Genomic DNA, 19,374 nt, shown 5'->3' on the forward strand with positions numbered 1-19,374 from the left:
TGAAATGGAAGTGGTTATTGTTCAGAAGGAGAGTTCCATTCCATAAGAACATCTGGAATCTGGCTTTCTGGTGTCCTTTCTCTCCTTGGGGGAGTCTGTAGCTCACTAGGACCTGCTTCTGGCTCACTTGGTCTCAACCTTTCCACAAGTAAAAACTGGTCTAAGGTTGTCTGTTTCTGTCTTTTCTTCAACACTGTTCTGTAGTATGACATGACATTAACATTAAGTAAGTGAATGCAATGATTGGCTTTTCCTCTGTCTGGTGGGTCTTCTCTGCAAATGTTTGTAGCTCTGTCCATTTTTTCAGGATTTCCTTAATTCCAAAAGAGGAAATTTGCTGCAGTGATTGTTGATCCTCCTCTTCCTCCTCTTCAGTAAGCTCCACGGCTGCCATTCTCTGTTGCTCAGCCAGAAGTTGCTGAAGTTCCTCTGTAGACAATTCCTCTGAGTGTTCTTCCACCAGTTCCTCAACATCAGCACTGTCTACCTGCAAGCCTATGGACTCGGCTATAGTGACAATGTCATTAACCACAGGGTCAGTTGCAGGGTCCGGCTCCTCTTCTTCTACAATTTTAGGCCACACTTTCTTCCAGGCCGATCTCAACGTCCATTGAGAGACATTGGCCAAGGATTTCTCTATTAACCCCACACATGAAAGGATGCTGTAATGTTCTTTCCAGAATTCTTTAAGGGTTAAATCCGTATCTGAAACCATCTGGAAGCACTTCTGGAACAGTTCCTTAGTGTATAGCTTCTTAAAGTTAGCTATGACCTGCTGGTCCATAGGCTGCAGTAGAGGAGTTGTGTTAGGTGGAAGGAATTCTACTGTGAGCCATGGGAATTCTTCAGCCAACTCGTCTTCCAAGTCTCATGGGTGAGCAGGAGCATTGTCCATGATGAGGAGAGCCTTGAGTGGTAATCCTTTGTCTTCAAGATATTTCTGTACAGTAGGACAAAAAACCTCTCTGATCCACTCAAGAAAAAGGACTCTTGTTACCCAGGCTTTTCTGTTGGATCTCCATATGACACCTAACCTATTCTTCATGACATTCTGTTTTCTGAACACTCTTGGGGTCTCAGAATGATAAACCAAGAGAGGCTTTATGTTGAGGTCACCACTCGCATTGGCACATAGCAATAAGGTTAGCCTATCCTTCATTGGCTTGTGACCTGGCAATTTTTTCTCTTCCTGGGTAATGTACGTTCTCTTGGGCATTTTCTTCCAGAAAAGTCCAGTTTCATCACAGTTGAAAACTTGCTGACAGGAAAAGCCATTTCTCTGTGTCATTGTTTCGAAGTGGGGTATGTAATTTTCAGCAGCCTTTCTATCAGAACTGGCAGCTTCACCATGCCTAGCTACGCTATGAACACCAGTTCTTGCTTTAAAATTGTGGAACCACCCCTTACTGGCATGAAATATTTCACCATTTTCACTTGCTGATGGCTTATCCTTTATGATATCTGCATTTATAGCCCTAGCTTTTTCACAAATTAGACACTCTGATAGGCAATCACCTGCCATCTGCCTTTCATTAATCCACACTAGCAATAGGCTTTCTACCTCTTCTATCACTGTTGATCATGACTTACAAATTTGAGTTATACTCACTGGGTATCAAGAATTATTTTCTCTAAGTGATACAACATAACAAATCATAAGAGAAAAGTGTACAGCTTTATTATCACAATTTTCAGCAATATTTTAGAAATGTGTCCATAAAATATCAAATCACACACACACTCCTTCACACCTGTATCGCGCATGTTACCGCGCATCGAGCTATTATCTCGGTGATTATTGCACAAAACCTCCTCTAGAACATTAATCTCCTCTCCTCTCACTCCAATGCCTGACACATCCTCAGAAAGGCCTGTGCAGGAAGGCAGTATTTATACAGGGAAAAAAATAATGCATGCCATGATGATGCAACGAGCTGTGCGATGACGCAATACAACGTACGATAAAATAGCTATGCGATGCGGTAAAATATGGTGTGGAACGGTATCTGCCAAATTACCCTAACCTCACCCATTTTTCTATCGTGGGCATTAATCTTGCTTTATTTATAGCAGTTTGATAAATCTAGTTGTAAGTTGGGTGCCCAGTGCTAACAATCATTTCTAAGTTCCTATCTTCTTTTCCCTGCCCTAACTGTGCCCCTGTAGCCACCATTTTAGGATCCTAATTTTAGGTATCTAGTGAAAAAAGACTCTAAATTTAGGGACTCAGCTGAAGTAAATTTTCTAAGGGTCCCATTTAGAAGCCTAAGACCCAAAGCTAAGCACCCTAAATCCTTTGAAAATTGACCTCTACTTGACTGTTAACTTTTGGCTAAGTTGTTATTTCCTATTGTTCTCCAAAATGAGCTTCTTGGAAATCAAACTTTGCTTGAAGGGTCGTCTTCTTTTTTTTTTTTTTTTTATTGAATTTTCATTATCATACAATGACAACAATATTTGAGGAAAATAAAACAGAATATTCAAAACGGATTAATATTTTCTCCAGTCTATAATACAAGAAATTAAATTAAATCAAATATAACAGGAGTAATATTACCTCCGAATCTAGGTATAGGAAAATAAATGCTTGTTTCAAATTATAAGGAGAACCATATAAAAGCAGTTCATAAGAAAAACTTAATAAGAATTGGCAGTTTCATCTTAGTGCAACAATTTTACTTTTCCTTCCATGCCCAGCTCCTCATGAAGACATTTAAGAGTGTGAGTCCAGGTATAGACGTAGTTGAGGTTCCGAAAACATATATCTATCATTTTGGTGTATCAGGACGCATCTACAGGGAAATCTCAAGAAAAATTTGGCTTCCCGAGAGAGCACCTCATTTTTCATCAGAAGAAAAACTTCCTTTTTTCTTGTGTCTTTTTAGTAATGTCAGGAAACACTCTCACCTGAGAACCATAGAACAAATGTTGTTGTTTTCTAAAGGATAATCTTAATATATTTTCCTTATCAGAAGCCTGGATAAAGGTCACAAACAAAGTTGCTCTCGCTTCGATCTTAGCCTCATAGGATTTCTCCAGAAAGTCTGTAAGATTATCATATACAGTGTTATCCCGATCTTCTTGCTGTTTTGTAACTTCTTTCCCAGGAAGATAGTAAATTTTTGAAATCTTGGGTATATTATTTTCAGGAAATCCCAATATATTAGTTACATAACTTTTAAGGAGATCTTTTGCATTTGCCCATTTTGTTTTGGGGAAATAAAGAAATCTTAAATTTTTTCTCCTTATTTCGTTTTCCAGAAAGTCCATCCTATTATTAAGCATATTTTATGATTTAATTAGATTGGTTTGAACCTCTTTTATCTCCTTTGTCTCCATTTCGGCGTTTTTAAGGACTTTTTCAACTGTCTGCACTCTTTTCTCCAGGTTTTGAGTTGTATCCATATTGCATTTAACAGCATTAGTCAAATCATTCATGGCGGTATTCATTTTTGTAAGTACTTTCCAAATTTCAGTGAGAGTTATTTTTTCTGGCATTACCACGTCTGTTTTCAACACTACATGAATCCCGGTCTCCTCACCTATCTCCATGGGGTCCCTTCTGTCTGGACTCTCCTGCCGCGTCTCATCCTTGTTCTCTCTGGAGCCATGTTCTTCCAGGCTCACCGAGGTCGATGGCGATTCCCCATCTCCTCTCTGAGTAACTCCGGATATACACGGCGGTGTTGTCCGATGTTCCGTCCCCCCAACAAACTGGGGTCTGTATGACAAGGAGGGAACCGCTGGGGCTCCAGGGCTTAAAGATATTTCGTCGGCTTGGGCATCCGACGGCCGCTCTCCGTCGGGCACACCAGCAGCCTCGCTCACCGGTATTTGTTGCACCGCTCGAAACACCTCTTCTAACCGGGTTTGCCACATTGAGGCTTCAGGAGTAGAGGTAAGGATCTCGCGAATCCTTGCCTTTCTTTTCGAATGAGGCATATAATTCTTGAAATTCAGTAGGCAAGGGTTCTTAGAGAAAAGTAGGAAAAAGAACCACGGAGCAGAGAGGTTTTCGTGCTCACGATGCGGTGGCCATCTTGGTTCTCCGGGTCGTCTTCTGTGTTCTCAGTCCTTCCATGGCAGCTGAAACAAGTGAATGCCAGATTGATAGTGAAAAGCAAGATTCCCCAGAGGACACTTATTATTAACATTCTGTCAGTGTATTATAGTAATGCACGTTCAACTATTTTATTTTGGATTTGGACTTCTGTTTACTTTAGATATGGAATTTATATCTGTATCCAATTCAATGAAAAAGCATTCTGTTCCATTGGCCTGAATCCTGTCCATGACACCAAACATAAGCCCTGACTAAGTTGAGTAAGGTATCATCAGCTTTCCCCTTATTACAATGCTGCCAATACATTTTAATCTATTCTACCATTTATTTCCCTAAACAAATATCCTTCCCTTTAGTGAAGCTACATAAAATGTCATCACCTGGGGGCGTTAAGATGGCGGCATGCGGAGGTCGGATGTGAGTAGCATGTCGTGCTGCTCAATGAAAATAATTGTTTCTTTGCCTAAAAGGAAGGGGAAGGTATGGGTACAATCCCCGTACCTTCTCCGATTCAGCAGCAGGAGATCACCCGTTTCATGACCTCGCCAGCGTGCACCCCGGGAGTCGAGGAGCCTGATGAGTGAGGCGGGATGAGAGTACTGCCTACACCGGCGGAGGAGACGTCCCTGAGCCCAGATCTCAGACAGCCACCATCCCAAAGGGCTGGGACATTGTCTTTTCCCGGAGCACCGTTTGAGGTATATACTTCCAGGTCGAATGCAGAGAAGGTAACGTCGACCACAGTAGTGCTGGATTCAGCAACAATTTTTACAGTCTCGCCAGAGGAATTAAATGTCGCAGGAAGAGCAGGTACCAGGACGGAGGTGGGGGCTACTGGGGGAAACCTCAATACTGAGAACCTGCAACTCAATGGAAGTGAAACCCCAGATTTTAAGCCCTTTGCAATCCCTACATGCCCGGAGGTGGTGACTTGGGTGCCCTGTGGGACCTCGTGGCGGGCTTTGCAGCAACCTTAAATAATTAAAATATTAAACTGGACCATTCAATTCAAAAAAGTAACCAAATCTCGAATGAAATTCAATTACAAGTCAATGTCCAGGCTTCAAAAATAACAGGTTTAGAAGAGAAAGAAATGGAGACCCAAAATTTTAAGGTTGCGACAGTTAAAGACAGAGATGCTTTGGCTAGAAGAATAGAATGTTTGGAAAATAATGCAAGACACCTTAATTTAAGGTTCTTAAATTTTCCAAAAGTGCTGGGTGAGATTCCTTATTCTACGCTGAAGAAATGTTTTATGGACCTATGGACCTTTGGGCTTTACTTCAGAGAATATGCCTTCAATTAATAATTGCTATTTCCTTCCTAAACCTACAATTTCTTGTGTAAGGTTAAATCTCCAACAAGATTTAACAGATTTCCTTGAAAATTCTACTTCAGAAGTTGACAGAGGTACTTGTTTGTTTTATAACAATATCCGATATAAATCAAGTAATGAAAATTTACTTCAGGAAATTCCCGGTAAACTACTTGAACGCTCCAATCAAAATTATCCTGACCTGGCTTCTACAACTCAAGCACGTCGTAGAGGTTTTTTAACCCTCCGTTAGGATATAATTCATTGGGATATACGTTTTTATTAAGGTTTCCCTGTAAATGCTTGATTAAAGAAGGGGATGAGTGTTACATATTTTTTCTACCTGAACAATTAAAAGTATTTTTGGACTCTAAGAAACCCGCTACTTCTTCCCCAATGGGCACGTAAAATAATAATAATGCTGGAATAGTGTGTTATAGCTTTACTGTGAGAATCTTTTGCTTTTCCTAAAATTATCTCTCCCTTAATTTCAACTCCCCCCACTGACTTCTATAATTATTTTTGGAAAAGTAGTTTAATTATGTTCACATTTACATATTTGGAAATTAATGCATTTTTCTCACGTGTTTCTATGGGCAAACTTTGTTTTGTGAATGTAAAATTGGATAAATAAAGAATTAAAAAAAAAAAAATCTCATCACCTTTACTGCCTGAAGTATAACCAGCAAATGGTCTGAAGACATGGGGAAAGAGGTTGGAAAGATAATTTAAAATGCTTGGTAAGTAATTTAAAGGTACTACCACAGTTACACATTAACATTTTAATTGCTCTAGAGAAGCAGTGACCACAAGGTTTATAGGACCACAAATTTTATTGTTTCTCACTGCAGGGAAGCCATTTGCTGTTTATATTTTAAACCGTAGATTGTAGTGTGATTTTTATGTAGCTTCACTAAAGGGATTTTTGTTTAGGGAACTAGAAGATAGAAAAGATTAAAATTTATTGGTACTTTAAAGTGGCACAATGATAAGGGGAAATGTGACCACTGACACTTGGTTGTAAAAGCAGATGTAGCATCAGCAGGAAAAATGTGGTAATATTGCCCTTGCATAAATCACTAGTGAGAACCCACCTTAAGTACTGTGCACCATTCTTGAGGCCATATCTTTGTTAATTGAAAGGATGGAAGCAGCTCAGAGAAGGGCTACTAAAATGATACAGAACCTGACATTTAAACCCTACAAAGAAGAGCTTAACATACGCTCAAAATGAACTTGCTGGGTAAAAGAAGGAAAAAGGAGAATATGATTAAAAAAAAACATTCAGCCTTTAATAAATAACTGAAAAGTGAAATATTACATATAAAAAAAAAGAAATTTCAAAGGTAAAAGGATCATGACATAATAGGGAGGACGTTTCAGGAGAAACTTGAAAAAATACTTCTCTACTGAGAGGGTGGTAGATTATCTGGAATAAGCTACCAGCAGAGGTGGTGGAAATTACTTAGTACTGTGATGGAAATCAAGCCTGCTTAAGACAAAGACAGAGAGCGGGCTTGAGAAGTTGCAGTTTTGCAATCAACCTGCCCTTTACTCCCTCAAGAATAAAGGCAAAGGTAGAGGTTATAAATAGTAAACAAATAGCAATTAAAGGACACATGACTAGGCAACACCACAGATCACAACACAACCAGGATGGAACCAGCAGGCTATAATTCCTCAGAAACCAACCAGGTCGATGCTGGCAGGTTGGTTTGGGGCAGGTAAGGCCATAGGGAACTAGGTGACTGGATGTTCAGAAAACAGCACAACTAGTTTTTGTAGCAACAGACTGACTAGCTTTGATAGCTATTTAGATTATTACAAAGCTTGGTGGTGAAACTTGAGGGGAGAGCTTGATGTTAGATTAAGTGTAGGAACTCATTTACTTATCTACCCTAGAGAGCTAAAGAGAAACAACAAAAACTGACTTGGACAAGGAGTAATATCCTATAAGTGGTCAAATTTCTATAATTGGCAGCTAGGATATATCTTTAGCAGTGTAGGTTGGAATAACTAGAAAGTGGGTCTCAACCAAAGGTACGTGGAAGCCTATCAAGGGATACACAGTCAGTCCACCACTGCCATGTGAGAGAGGGAAGCCCAAACTGCAGGAGATACAGTAATCACCTACCACTGCCACAGGAAGAACCAATCTTCTGGGGGAATTCTGTGCACCAAATTTTAAAATTCTGCAAAATTCTGCATACCTTATATTGGTCAAAATAACACAATATACATTACAGTCTTTGAGTAATTAATTTAAAGTATAATACCTGGGGTGTAGCCACGGGTGGACCATGGCCCACCCACTTTGGGCTCAAGCCCACCCAACCAGGGCTGTCTGCCACCGGAGCTGCAATGCCATTGCAGGCTCACATCCCTGCAATGGCAAGGAAGTAAGCCAGAGCAGCAATGCTGTCATGGGATCCCTTCCTCACAACAGAGAAGAGGATCGGAACTGCAAGGCCATCACGAGATCCCATCCCCACGACAGCGAAGAGGAGGGCCAGAGCTGCGAGGTCGTCGTGGGATCCCATTCCTGCGATGGCGAAGAGAAGGGCTGGAGCACCAAAGCCATCGCGGGATCCCATCCCTGCGACAGTGGAAGTAGGAGTTTGGCTATGGCTAATGAAAAGGCCCCATATGTGTGTGTGGATGAGAATGGGAGCTTGAATGTGTATATATGAGTGAGAATGGGAGCCTGGGTGTGGGAGGAGGGGGGGGGAGAATAGCCTGGACGTGTGTGAGTGTAGATTAGAATGGAAGCCTGGGTGTGTGTTTGTGTGGGTGAGAATGGGAGCCTGGGGGGGCATGGAGGGGGGGTGAAAATGGGAGCCTGGGCATGTGTGTATGTGAAAGAGACTGGGAGCCTGATTGTACATCTATCTGTGGGTGAGAATAGGAACCTGTGTGTGTGTCTTTGTGCATATAATAATGGGAACCTAGGTCTGCATCTGTGTGTGTGTGTGAGAATGAGAGCCAATGAGTGAGAGAGAGAGGTTGTGTTTGTGGTAGAGCATGTGAGAGTGAGAGATTGTGTGTGAATGTGTGTATATGGTAGAGCATATTAGAGTGAGAACGTTTGTATGTTTGTGTATATAGAGAGTGTGAGAGAGAGCTTGTGTGTGTGTGTGTGTGTGTGTGTGTGTGTGTGTGTGTGAGAGAGAGAGAGAGAGAGAGAGAGAGAGAGAGAGAGAAAGAAGAAGGGAAGAAGACAGTAGAAGCAGAAACAGAAGAGAGACCCTTAAAAGGAATTAGGAAATGACCAACAAGGGAAAAGTGGGAAAAAAGAGACTGAGACTAAGAACATAAGAAATTGCCATGCTGGGTCAGACCAAGGGTCCATCAAGCCCAGCATCCTGTTTCCAACCAGGCCAAACCAGGCCAAACCTGTTTCCAACGAGGCCAAACCTGGAAATTACACAAACACTAAGAAGATCCCATGCTACTGATGCAATTAATAGCAGTGGCTATTCCCTAAGTAAACTTGATTAATAGCCGTTAATGGACTTCTCCAAGAACTTATCCAAACCTTTTTTTAACCCAGCTACACTAACTGCACTAACCACATCCTCTGGCAACAAATTCCAGAGCTTTATTGTGCATTGAGTGAAAAAGAATTTTCTCCGATTAGTCTTAAATGTGCTACTTGCTAACTTCATGGAATGCCCCCTAGTCCTTCTATTATTCAAAAGTGTAAAAAATAACCGAGTCACATCTATTCGTTCAAGACCTTTCATGATCTTAAAGACCTCTATCATATCCCCCCTCAGCCATCTCTTCTCCAAGCTGAACAGCCCTAACCTCTTCAGCCTTTCCTCATAGGGGAGCTGTTCCATCCCTTTTATCATTTTGTTTGCTCTTCTCTGTACCTTCTCCATCGCAACTATATCTTGTTTGAGATGCGGCGACCAGAATTGTACACAGTATTCAAGGTGCGGACTCACCATGGAGCAATATAGAGGCATCGTGACATTTTCCGTTCTATTAACCATTCCCTTCCTAATAATTCCTAACATTCTGTTTGCTTTTATGACTGCTGCAGCACACTGAGCCAAAGATTTTAAAGTATTATCCACTATGATGCCTAGATCTTTTTCCTGGGTGGTGGCTCCTAATATGGAACCTAACATCGTGTAACTACAGCAAGGGTTATTTTTCCCTATATGCAACACCTTGCACTTGTCCACATTAAATTTCATCTGCCATTTGGATGCCCAATCTTCCAGTCTTGCAAGGTCCTCCTGTAATGTATCACAGTCTGCTTGTGATTTAACTACTCTGAATAATTTTGTATCATCCGCAAATTTGATAACCTCACTCGTCGTGTTCCTTTCCAGATCATTTATATATATTTATTGAAAAGCACTGGTCCAAGTACAGAACCCTGAGGCACTCCACTGTTTACCCTTTTCCACTGAGAAAATTGACCATTTAATCCTACTCTGTGTTTCCTGTCTTTTAACCAGTTTGTAATCCACGAAAAGACATCGCCTCCTATCCCATGACTTTTTAGTTTTCGTAGAATAATACAAAGATCAGACAACAAAAGTAAAAACAAAAATTATTTTGAGATTTTAGCAATTAGAATATGCCATCTTTGGGACTGTGCATTTCTTATATTTTTGTATTTTCCTCTTACTTCAGTATTCCACTGTTCAGAGTCTAGTTTCTCAGGCTATTTTGGCTTGGTCTGCATGTTTCTGTTTCTAATTTGTAGTCTCTTATTTCTATATTAGGTAAGGGTCGGTCTCTGTTTTGCCTGTGTGTGTGTGTGTGTGTCTGTGTGACTGAAGTGCAGTATTTCTGCTAGCATGTTGTTTCTCTGTAGTAGTCCAGCTGGTTCTATTATTTCAGTAGGTGATGTATTAATGTTTTAGGGTCTGGTGTAGTATTTGCATTGCTGCTTTTACATAAGGTTACTGTTATTTGAGTTCTGAGAGTCAGTGCTGTGACTGCATGGTATGGCAAGGTTCTAGATGTCTTTTTTTTTTCACAAAATGTTTAGCAATAGAGGGTTATTTTTTGCTGAGGTGATACTAGAATTTGAATTTTTTTTTCATGTTGGTTATAATGTGAATTGTCCTAGCTCTGCTGTGCACCTGTTCTGAAAATTCATGTTATTTTATTGTAGTTATAATGATTTCTGGTTTTCTGCAAAGAGGGTTCATGAAAGAATACATTGATTTTTGTTTTATTACATGATTGATTGGATCTGTTTGTTTTCTTTGCTTTATACATGATATACTTATACATTTATAAACTGCAATAAATACATTAATACAGATTAATAAGGAATTGTTAATGCTGGTAAGTGCTTGAAATAATTGAGGTAAAATGTATAAAAGTTTCACACATGATGCATAATGGCTGTTGCAAACTACTTAGAAAGCCATTGTAGGGTGCAGTATATGGCATTATTTATCAATAAGAATACAACTAGTAGGTTACAGACCTGCATGCCTACAGCCCACCAATGTTAACCTTGTGCTCACCTAAAAACTCAGTTCTGGCTACGCCATTGTGTAATGCAGAAAAGTTATTATTCCAAGATGCAGAGTTTTAAATATTTTGAGCAGAATTACCCGAGAAGAGCACTGTAGGAGTGTCCCTTCCCTCTTCTCTCCCTACTACCCTGGCCAGACCCCTTTAACTCTGCCCTCTCAGGCTCTAACCTCCATTTTCCACTATCTCTCCACTTCCTCTCCAGGTTCAACCCCTTCCACTATCTCCACCCTCCAGCCCTTCATTCCTAGAATTTGACCACTCGTTCATACAGCCTTTCACACAAACTCCCTCTGTCCCTCTCTCTCACACATATTCTCACACAGGCTCCCTCTCTCTCTCATTCACACACACCCGCTCATACAGACTCTCTCTATCCTTCTCTCTCACACACACACACACATCCCCCCTCACAAAGACTCTTGTGCATACACATACACCCTCAAATAGACTCCCTATCTCTATCATACACACCCCTCCCCCTCACATAGGCTCGATCTCTCTAGCAAACACACACTCACACAGGCTCTTTCTCTCTCAATCACACTCATACATCCCTGCACATAGTCTCCCTCTCTCACACACACACATATCCCTTCACACAAGCTCCCTCTCAAACACAAACATACATCCTCACAAAATCCCTCTCTCACACACACCCTCACTCAGACACACAGGCTCCAATTTACACACACTCTCTTCTGTGCCTTTCATTCTGTAAACACACACACTCACAAGCCATGTCAGTGTCATCAACTGTTCACTACTCCTCGGCCGCAAGCATAATAGGCTCCATTTGCGGCCCACCAGGCTTCTCTCCACTTTGGCCATAAGTGAGATGGGCTTCGCTTGCAGCCCACCAGGGAATCCCTCAAGTTCAGCCATGAGTGGGATGGGCTCCACTCGTGGCCCGCCAGTCCTCCCTCCACTTTGCCGTGAGCGGAATGGGCTCCACTTGCGGCCCGCCAGGCATTTTAAAATTCTGTGCAAAAAGAGAATATTACCCCTCTGTGCTGGAGGGGAATTCTGCATAAATTCTGCACGGCCACACTGCTGAATATAGTTAAACAACTTTAAAGTTAGCCGGATAAGTATAATCTGGCTAACTTTAGACCTGCTTAATACCAGCTCTAACTTATTCAGTTAATTTAGCCAGATAAGTGTGAATATCACCACTTATCTGGCTATCAGCCCGATACTGTAAAACCGCGGGAGAGCGGACGAACCCCCGCTCTCCTGGCGCACGCACCGGCCCTTCGCCAGTGCGAGCTATCCAGTATGCTCCAGCATGCAAATTAGGCGACGCGGTACAAACGAGGGAAAGGAGGCGCTAGGGACACTAGCACATCCCTAGCGCCTCCTTTTGGCCTGGAGCGGCGGCTGTCAGCGGGTTTGACAGCCGACGCTCAATTTTGCCGGCGTCGGTTCTCGAGCCCGCTGACAGCCACGGGCTCGGAAACCGGACGCCGGCAAAATTGAGCGTCCGGTTTTCGGCCCGACAGCCGCGGGCCGAATTCAAATTTTTTTTTTTTTTTTTTTACTTTTTTTTACTTTTGGGGACCTCCGACTTAATATCGCTATGATATTAAGTCGGAGGGTGCACAGAAAAGCAGTTTTTACTGCTTTTCTGTGCACTTTCCTGGCGCCGGAAGAAATTAGCGCCGACCTTTGGGTCGGCGCTAATTTCTTAGAGTAAAATGTGCGGCTTGGCTGCACATTTTACTTACTGGATCCCGCGCGCATACCTAATAGGGCCATCAACATGCATTTGCATGTTGAGGGCGCTATTAGGTGCCGCGGGTGGGCCGCGTGTTTTCCTCCCCTTACTGAATAAGGGGTAAGGGAAAACACGCGTCCAGAGCAGGATGACAGTGCGCTCCGACGGAGCACACTTTACTGTATCGACCTGTAAGTTAGCTGGATAATTAGTGATTCCTCATTAAGCTCTCATCCTACCCACCACGTAGCTAGCTAACTATTTTGTTGGATAAGTAGCTATCCACTTAAATGGTAGCTGCGAAACAGAGCCTGATATTCAAACGATACCACTGAGCCGGATAAGTCAGAATTTATCAGGCTAAGTGGCACTGGATATTAACCTCAATGAGTATGCATTTATTTCTGTTGCGTATGTACAGCATTTTTTCATAGCAACGTTGATTTAACCCCAGCAGTTTTGACATCCAGGAAGCACACAGCCTCTGAATATTGGATTTTGTCTTGAATATCTACTGTCGTAAAGTATTTTTTTAAACACTTTCAAATTCATTTGTGAAGGTTCAGCTAAAGACATTCAGAACAAACAGGAGGCAGGATTCCACTTTTACTTTCCAATACCAGGCTCCTGTCCTCCACTGCTACCACGCTCAAAGAGTTGCCCTCATGTTTCTGGGTTTTGAACTCATCAAAGACATTCCCCTTTTCTTCCTGCTAGTCAAATTTGATGACTTTCCATCCCTTTTTTTGAAAATTATTTTCGTTCCAAACAAACAGATGAACAGACAGACAGTCGGACACGGATCCATTTTACATGATCCTTTCAATGTGTTAGAAACTTAGCATGACAAATGAAGTAGCTGGCGAGGGATAGTACTCTCAGGGGCAGACTAATGCATCATTTAGGTATTTATCTGTTGTCATTCACTATGTTAATATTTTATTTCCCCCCCTTTTCTAGATCCTTTTTCTGGAACTAAGTTCCCACCAGTCATCACATCACAAGGAAATCAGTTAACGGTTCGTTTCCACACTGATCTTTTTTCCAAAGGAAAAAGACACAGAGCCTACTGGACAACCAAACAACTGTCATCAGCTCCAACGGAGGCCCTACCACAGACCACTCCCTGGGATGACGTTCAAATAGGTGACGTTTCCATTCTATTATAGTTAAAATGGTATTGGAGGGAAGGAGATTAAAAAAAATATTGCCATTATGAAAATTAGAATGCCTTGCCTTCTGTTTCTGTTTTCCCTCCAGGGTAATACCAAAATACTTGTTATGCACACAAAGAAGTTTGCAGGTGCTCTTGTGCAACTGCAGGAAATATACTTTCAAAGGGAGGAAGCTACAGTAAAAATGTGTTCATATATTGCATGAATGGTGACAGTAACAGCAGTCTACATCTACCTGCCATGTTTTGAGTGGGGAAAAACCATTCTACAATGTTTACAATGAAACTGCAAAATATTCCATTTTACTGACACTCGCCCATCCAGCATACTCCCACTAACGTTAATCCACATTCACCTATCCAGAAGCACTATATTCTCAAAACACTTTAAGTTACACTCACCTGCAAGGAACTAACTCATTTTTCCTGCATGCACTTACTCATAGACTAGGCAGACAGCACACACTCTCACTTGGCTAGTCAAGACTCATAGGGCCGGATTTTAAGAAATACGGGCGGGCATACATTTGTGTGCACAACCTGTACAAATGTACAAATGTACACCCGATTTTCTAACATGCGCACACAGCTGTGCGCATGTTATAAAAGCCGGGGTCGGCGCACGCAAGAGGGTGGACACTAGGGCACCTTGTGCATGCCGAGCCCTAGGGTAGCCCCAATGGCTTTCCCCATTCCCTCGGCCCCCCCCCCACCTTCCCCTCCCTTCCCCTACCTAACCCACCCCCCAAGCCTACCTAAACCTCCCCAACCTTTATTTTATAAGTTGTGCCTGCCTCTGGGCAGGCGTAGTTTGCGCACGCCGGCCCAGCAGCCATACGGAGGCCTCTGGCCACGTCCCCGCCCCGCCCCCGGACCGCCCATTTTTTCAAGCCTCGGGACTTAGGCGCGTCCCAGGGCTTTACACGCACCCCCGGGCCTTTTGAAAATAGGCCCGGCGCACGTAACACACCCCCCCCCCCCCCCATGCACGTAAATCCACCTGGATTTACGCGTGTAGGCTTTTAAAATCTGCCCCATAGTGTGAACATTTCTATTATTTGCCAACTTAGCAAATACCTTTTGACCATACATTAATACTTAATTAAAAAAAAAAAAAACATAAGAAATTAAAAATCTGCATCAAGATAATATTATGGGTCATACTGAAATGAGAAAGCATCAGTGAGTGCACAGCTAGCAGAGTCTGGTCTATAGCCCTGTACTCCTTTTGCTTTATCTCATGGAGGGCAATTTTTAAAGTCATTTACCAGAGTGAATTGGCCTGTATACCTATACTTTTAGCTGTGTTATAAAGGGGCATGTTTAGGCCGGAGGAGTAAAACAGTGTGTGTACTTAGCATGTGGAAGAGTACCCCGCGCTATTGTACAGCAGGTGGAAAACATGTGGGTGCTTTTAGCACAAGCACTTTCATTTGCACAAGGGAAATTATCCCTATCGTTTCCATTTGAAAATGAGCTACAAAGCACATCCAGTAACAGTCTCCCTGTACTTTGCAAATTGCACGGGCTACTCAAAATCCCCCCCTTAGGCGGGCAAATTGGCAAAGTCATTTCCTCAGGTAAATAGTGATATCCCTGCATAAAATGGCTTGACTGAAAATTACCCTTTCCACCTCACTAAAAGTACCAGAAGATTCCATGGGGTGCATCCTTTTAGCCACGGGACAAAAAGAGGCATTCCTCTCAGTATGTTTTGGTCAGGGGAGAAAAACTGTACATGTTCATTCAATTTTCAAATGTATCTGCATTGTTTCTTCTCCTCCCTAGCTCGGCAAGTGCAGAGTGCATGGATTCTTTGCATGTGCACACTTTACGCTGGCTAATTTCTCAAAAGGAAACTAGCCAGCTAATATCTTTTTCAAAGTCAGCGTAAAGTGTGCATGCCGACAGCTCCCATGTACTCTACAACTAGGCAGCTTTTTTGAAAATTGCCTCCAAATTGGAATTCATATTTTATTTTTTATTTATTTATTTATTTGTATTTTTCTATACCGGCATTCACGGAGTTCGTATCATGTCGATTTACATAAAACAAGGGGTGAGAAATACATTATAACGTAAATAACTAATAACATAAGAGTATACATTAAAAGTAAAACAAGTGCATGGAAGAAGAAGTTACAATAAAACGAGGGTCATTCTAACTGGGATTAGAGTTAGAGGAAAGATAAAAAGTTTAACAAGAAGTAAAACATTGTAGTGATTGGTAGATAGTGACTGTTTCAGTTTAATAGGAAATGTTCAGTAATGCTGCATTTGATGGTAGTGAATCTTTAAGGGTCCGGAAATGCTTTCATGAACAGCCATGTTTTCAGTCTTTTCCTAAAGGTTAGAAGACATGGTTCCTGTCTTAGTTCTAGGGGGATGGAGTTCCACAGTGGGGGACCTGCTGTGGAGAAGGCCCGATCTCTCAATGTTATATGTTGGGTGGTATTGTTGTGTGGTACCTGTAGATATTCTCTATATGCTTCTCTGATGGGTCTGTTGGAGGAGTGTTTTTTAAGAGCTATTTGTAGATGGAGTGGAGCCAGTCCATGGATATTCTTGTAGATTGTGGTGAGGGATTTATGAATTATTCTGTAGTGGATTGGTAACCAGGGTAGGTCTTTAAGGACTGGTGTAATGTGATCTCTTCTTCTTTTGTTTGTTAGAATTCTTGCTGCGGTGTTCTGTATCATTTGGAGCGGTTTAGTATGTGATGATGGGAGGCCTAGTAGGATCGAGTTGCAGTAATCAATTTTCGCAAATATTATTGCTTGGAGCACTGTTCTATAATCATGGAAGTGAAATAGGGGTTTTATTCTTTTTAATACGTGCAGTTTGTGGAAGCAGTCTTTGGTTGTTTGGTTGATAAACGATTTCAAATTTAGCCGGTTATCTATGGAGACTCCTAAATCTCTTACTTTTGAGGTTTGCAAGTTGGCTGGCGGGTTTGTAGTGATTTTGCAATTATCTGGAGAGATTAGAATGAATTCACTTTTTGATTGGTTTAGGATTAGATTTAAGCTGGATAAGAGCTCGTTAATTTCTTGAAAGCAATTTTCCCAAAGTTCTAGCGCTTTAGTGATGGATTCTTTGATGGGGATCACAATCTGGACGTCGTCGGCAAAAATGAAGTGTTTTAGGTTCAATTTGTTTAGCAGTTGGCAAAGCGGGAGAAGGTATAAGTTGAAAAGTGTTGGTGAGAGAGAGGAACCCTGAGGAACTCCTTGTGATGATGGGTATCTGGAGGATTCTTTGTTGTGGATTTTAACTTTGAAACCTCTGTTTTCTAGGAATGTTTTGAACCATGTTAGTGCTGATCCTGCAATACCGATGTTCGCTAGTTGATTTAGTAATATGGCATGGTTCACAGTATCGAACGCTGCCGATAGATCCAATAAGATCAGTAGGAAGGCCTGTCCTTTATCGAGGCCCAAAATAATGTGGTCAGTCAGTGAGATGAGAAGGGATTCGGTGCTTGAGGCTTATCTAAAACCGAATTGAGTGGGGAAAAGAATTTTGTGTTCTTCTATGTAATCTGCTAGTTGTGTGTTAACTAGTTTCTCCATCACCTTGGCAATGAAAAGCAGATATGAAAACTAGTATACTGTGTTATCTAATAGTATGTAAATAGAACAATATGCACATGCATGATATAAACCTGTGTATATTGTTCTATTTTTGTAAAAGCTAGTGCTGTTAAGGATTTTGTGAATTGATTAAAAATACTGTGTGAAATGATTTGTAAGGATCTGTCCTCTCTTGTGTTGTTATTCTGTTTACTTAGTGAGAGAAGGTAGTTTCTTCCTTCTTTTGCTTTTGTATCTAATATTACATGAAATTCATAAGATTAAACCCACAACAGCAAAGTTTAACAAAGCTAAAAATAAATGTAAATAGCATATCAGTCACTAAGCTCCATTTGTCATTATGCCTGTTGTTTCACAGTTTTGACCTTTTGCCATTCCGTTTTTTATCCTGGATGAGTAAAGGCCACATGCTGGATTAAAGAAACATGTTAACAGTTTGGAGTGCCTGGTCTTTAAAATCTTCTTTGTCTTATAACTAAACATTTATATATTTACTTTGATTAGATATTCATGTTAAATGTCATGGTACATTTATTTTATCATTCTAATACGGTCCATGTATCCTGATGACCTGTAAACAAGGTTTCTCGACCAACCTATGTATTATGTCTCTACATTTTTTGTTGCATTAAATTGCGTCTCTTTCCAGACTGGCCAACTCAGTGTGGAAGACCCGCAATCCATCCTCAAATTAGTCAACGTATTGTAAATGGACATCCGGCAGCACCAGGCTCTTGGCCATGGCAAGTCTCCATGCAGGTAAATATCCTGTCTGTGCCAATAAGAATAACATGAATGTGATTAATGTTTTGATTAGCTACTGCATAACAAATACAGGAGTTTATGCATTAAAGGTGGTCTCCCATTTTGTGTCTTTGGGGAAAATGCGTAGTTTAGGACCCACAATGAGAACCATAGGGAAGACTGAAAGATTAAAATTAATAGTTTTAACAGGTTGCTGTAGTGGAAAAATATTTTATTTTAGAATCCCCAAGACTAAGTGAATTCCACACAGCTCAGCATAATTGCTTTGGGTGAGTTCTTAAAACTATGGAAATCATTTTTCTTTTCTTTTTTTAAATTTTTTATCTCTTCATAGTACAAGCTGAATAAAACTTTGCACAATCAGTTAAAAGGCAAAATATATCCAAAAGTATAAGAAAAAGGAAAGATAGTAAATGAGTTCCATTAACCAAATCAACATATTAAGTCCTCAGTCATAGGAATGGAGGGGGGGAGGCCTAGCCAGACAAACAACCACAAAATTAAGAAAAAAGAAAAATACAATTTCTATAAACCTGGAAAATTAGATAAATGCCTAAGCTGGGCATTAACCAATGAAAATAAGGAAACTGTGGAAATTCTGCACATTTAGAATTTATACAGGATAAACTGCTATTCTCGTCTTTAACTTTAGAAATAGAGTTGTATTAACTGAGCACCTCTTCTAGGAACTCAAGACTTCATAAAAAATACAAAACTACATAAAGCGTAAATAACAATTACATTACATTGCACAAAGCGAAATAACAGTAACTGCAGCAGTAAGCTATTAGGTCCTCATCTTTGCTTTAAAAGCATTTTGAAATGAGGATGTACATTCCATCAGACGTCTTTGAATCAAAAACACAGAGCAATAGCTTACAGGTGTACTCCCTTTGCCAGAAGAGGACAAGTTGTACGATATAAGGTAGCTAGAAAGTCATGCATTAATAAACATTTGTGCCCTCTTGTGTAGTATTTCAAAAGCACAGATAGCATGATGTAAAAAAGCACCCTATATCAACAGTAGATATTATGAAGCCATAGAGGTGGGTCAGTTTTAAAATTGTGACAATCACCAACCAGGGAGTCATAGCCTTAGCTGGGTATTTTTGGTCATAATCATGGATTAATTCTTCTGTCAAAAATATCATTCCAGAACTGTGATTGAAAACAATTAATTGTGGCACAAAATACTTAAATAGTGCTAGGTGACATCCCCCCACCTCCTGCATATCACAG

At 41.0% G+C, this 19,374-nt stretch overlaps 1 protein-coding gene across 1 annotated transcript in view; it reads left to right on the forward strand.

The window, feature by feature from the left end:
• Positions 1-19,374, forward strand: part of LOC115095657 (chymotrypsin-like elastase family member 2A) — a 108,517-nt gene that overhangs the window by 35,826 nt on the left and 53,317 nt on the right. Inside the window, exons 4-6 of the mRNA XM_029609673.1 lie at positions 7,006-7,102; positions 13,564-13,749; positions 18,020-18,129. Of these exons, the coding sequence (XP_029465533.1) occupies positions 7,006-7,102; positions 13,564-13,749; positions 18,020-18,129 (393 nt within the window). The remainder of the gene's footprint in view (positions 1-7,005; positions 7,103-13,563; positions 13,750-18,019; positions 18,130-19,374) is intronic.

The sequence above is a fragment of the Rhinatrema bivittatum genome, chromosome 1 (assembly GCF_901001135.1).
Source record: "Rhinatrema bivittatum chromosome 1, aRhiBiv1.1, whole genome shotgun sequence".
NCBI classification, from domain to species: Eukaryota; Metazoa; Chordata; class Amphibia; order Gymnophiona; family Rhinatrematidae; genus Rhinatrema; species Rhinatrema bivittatum.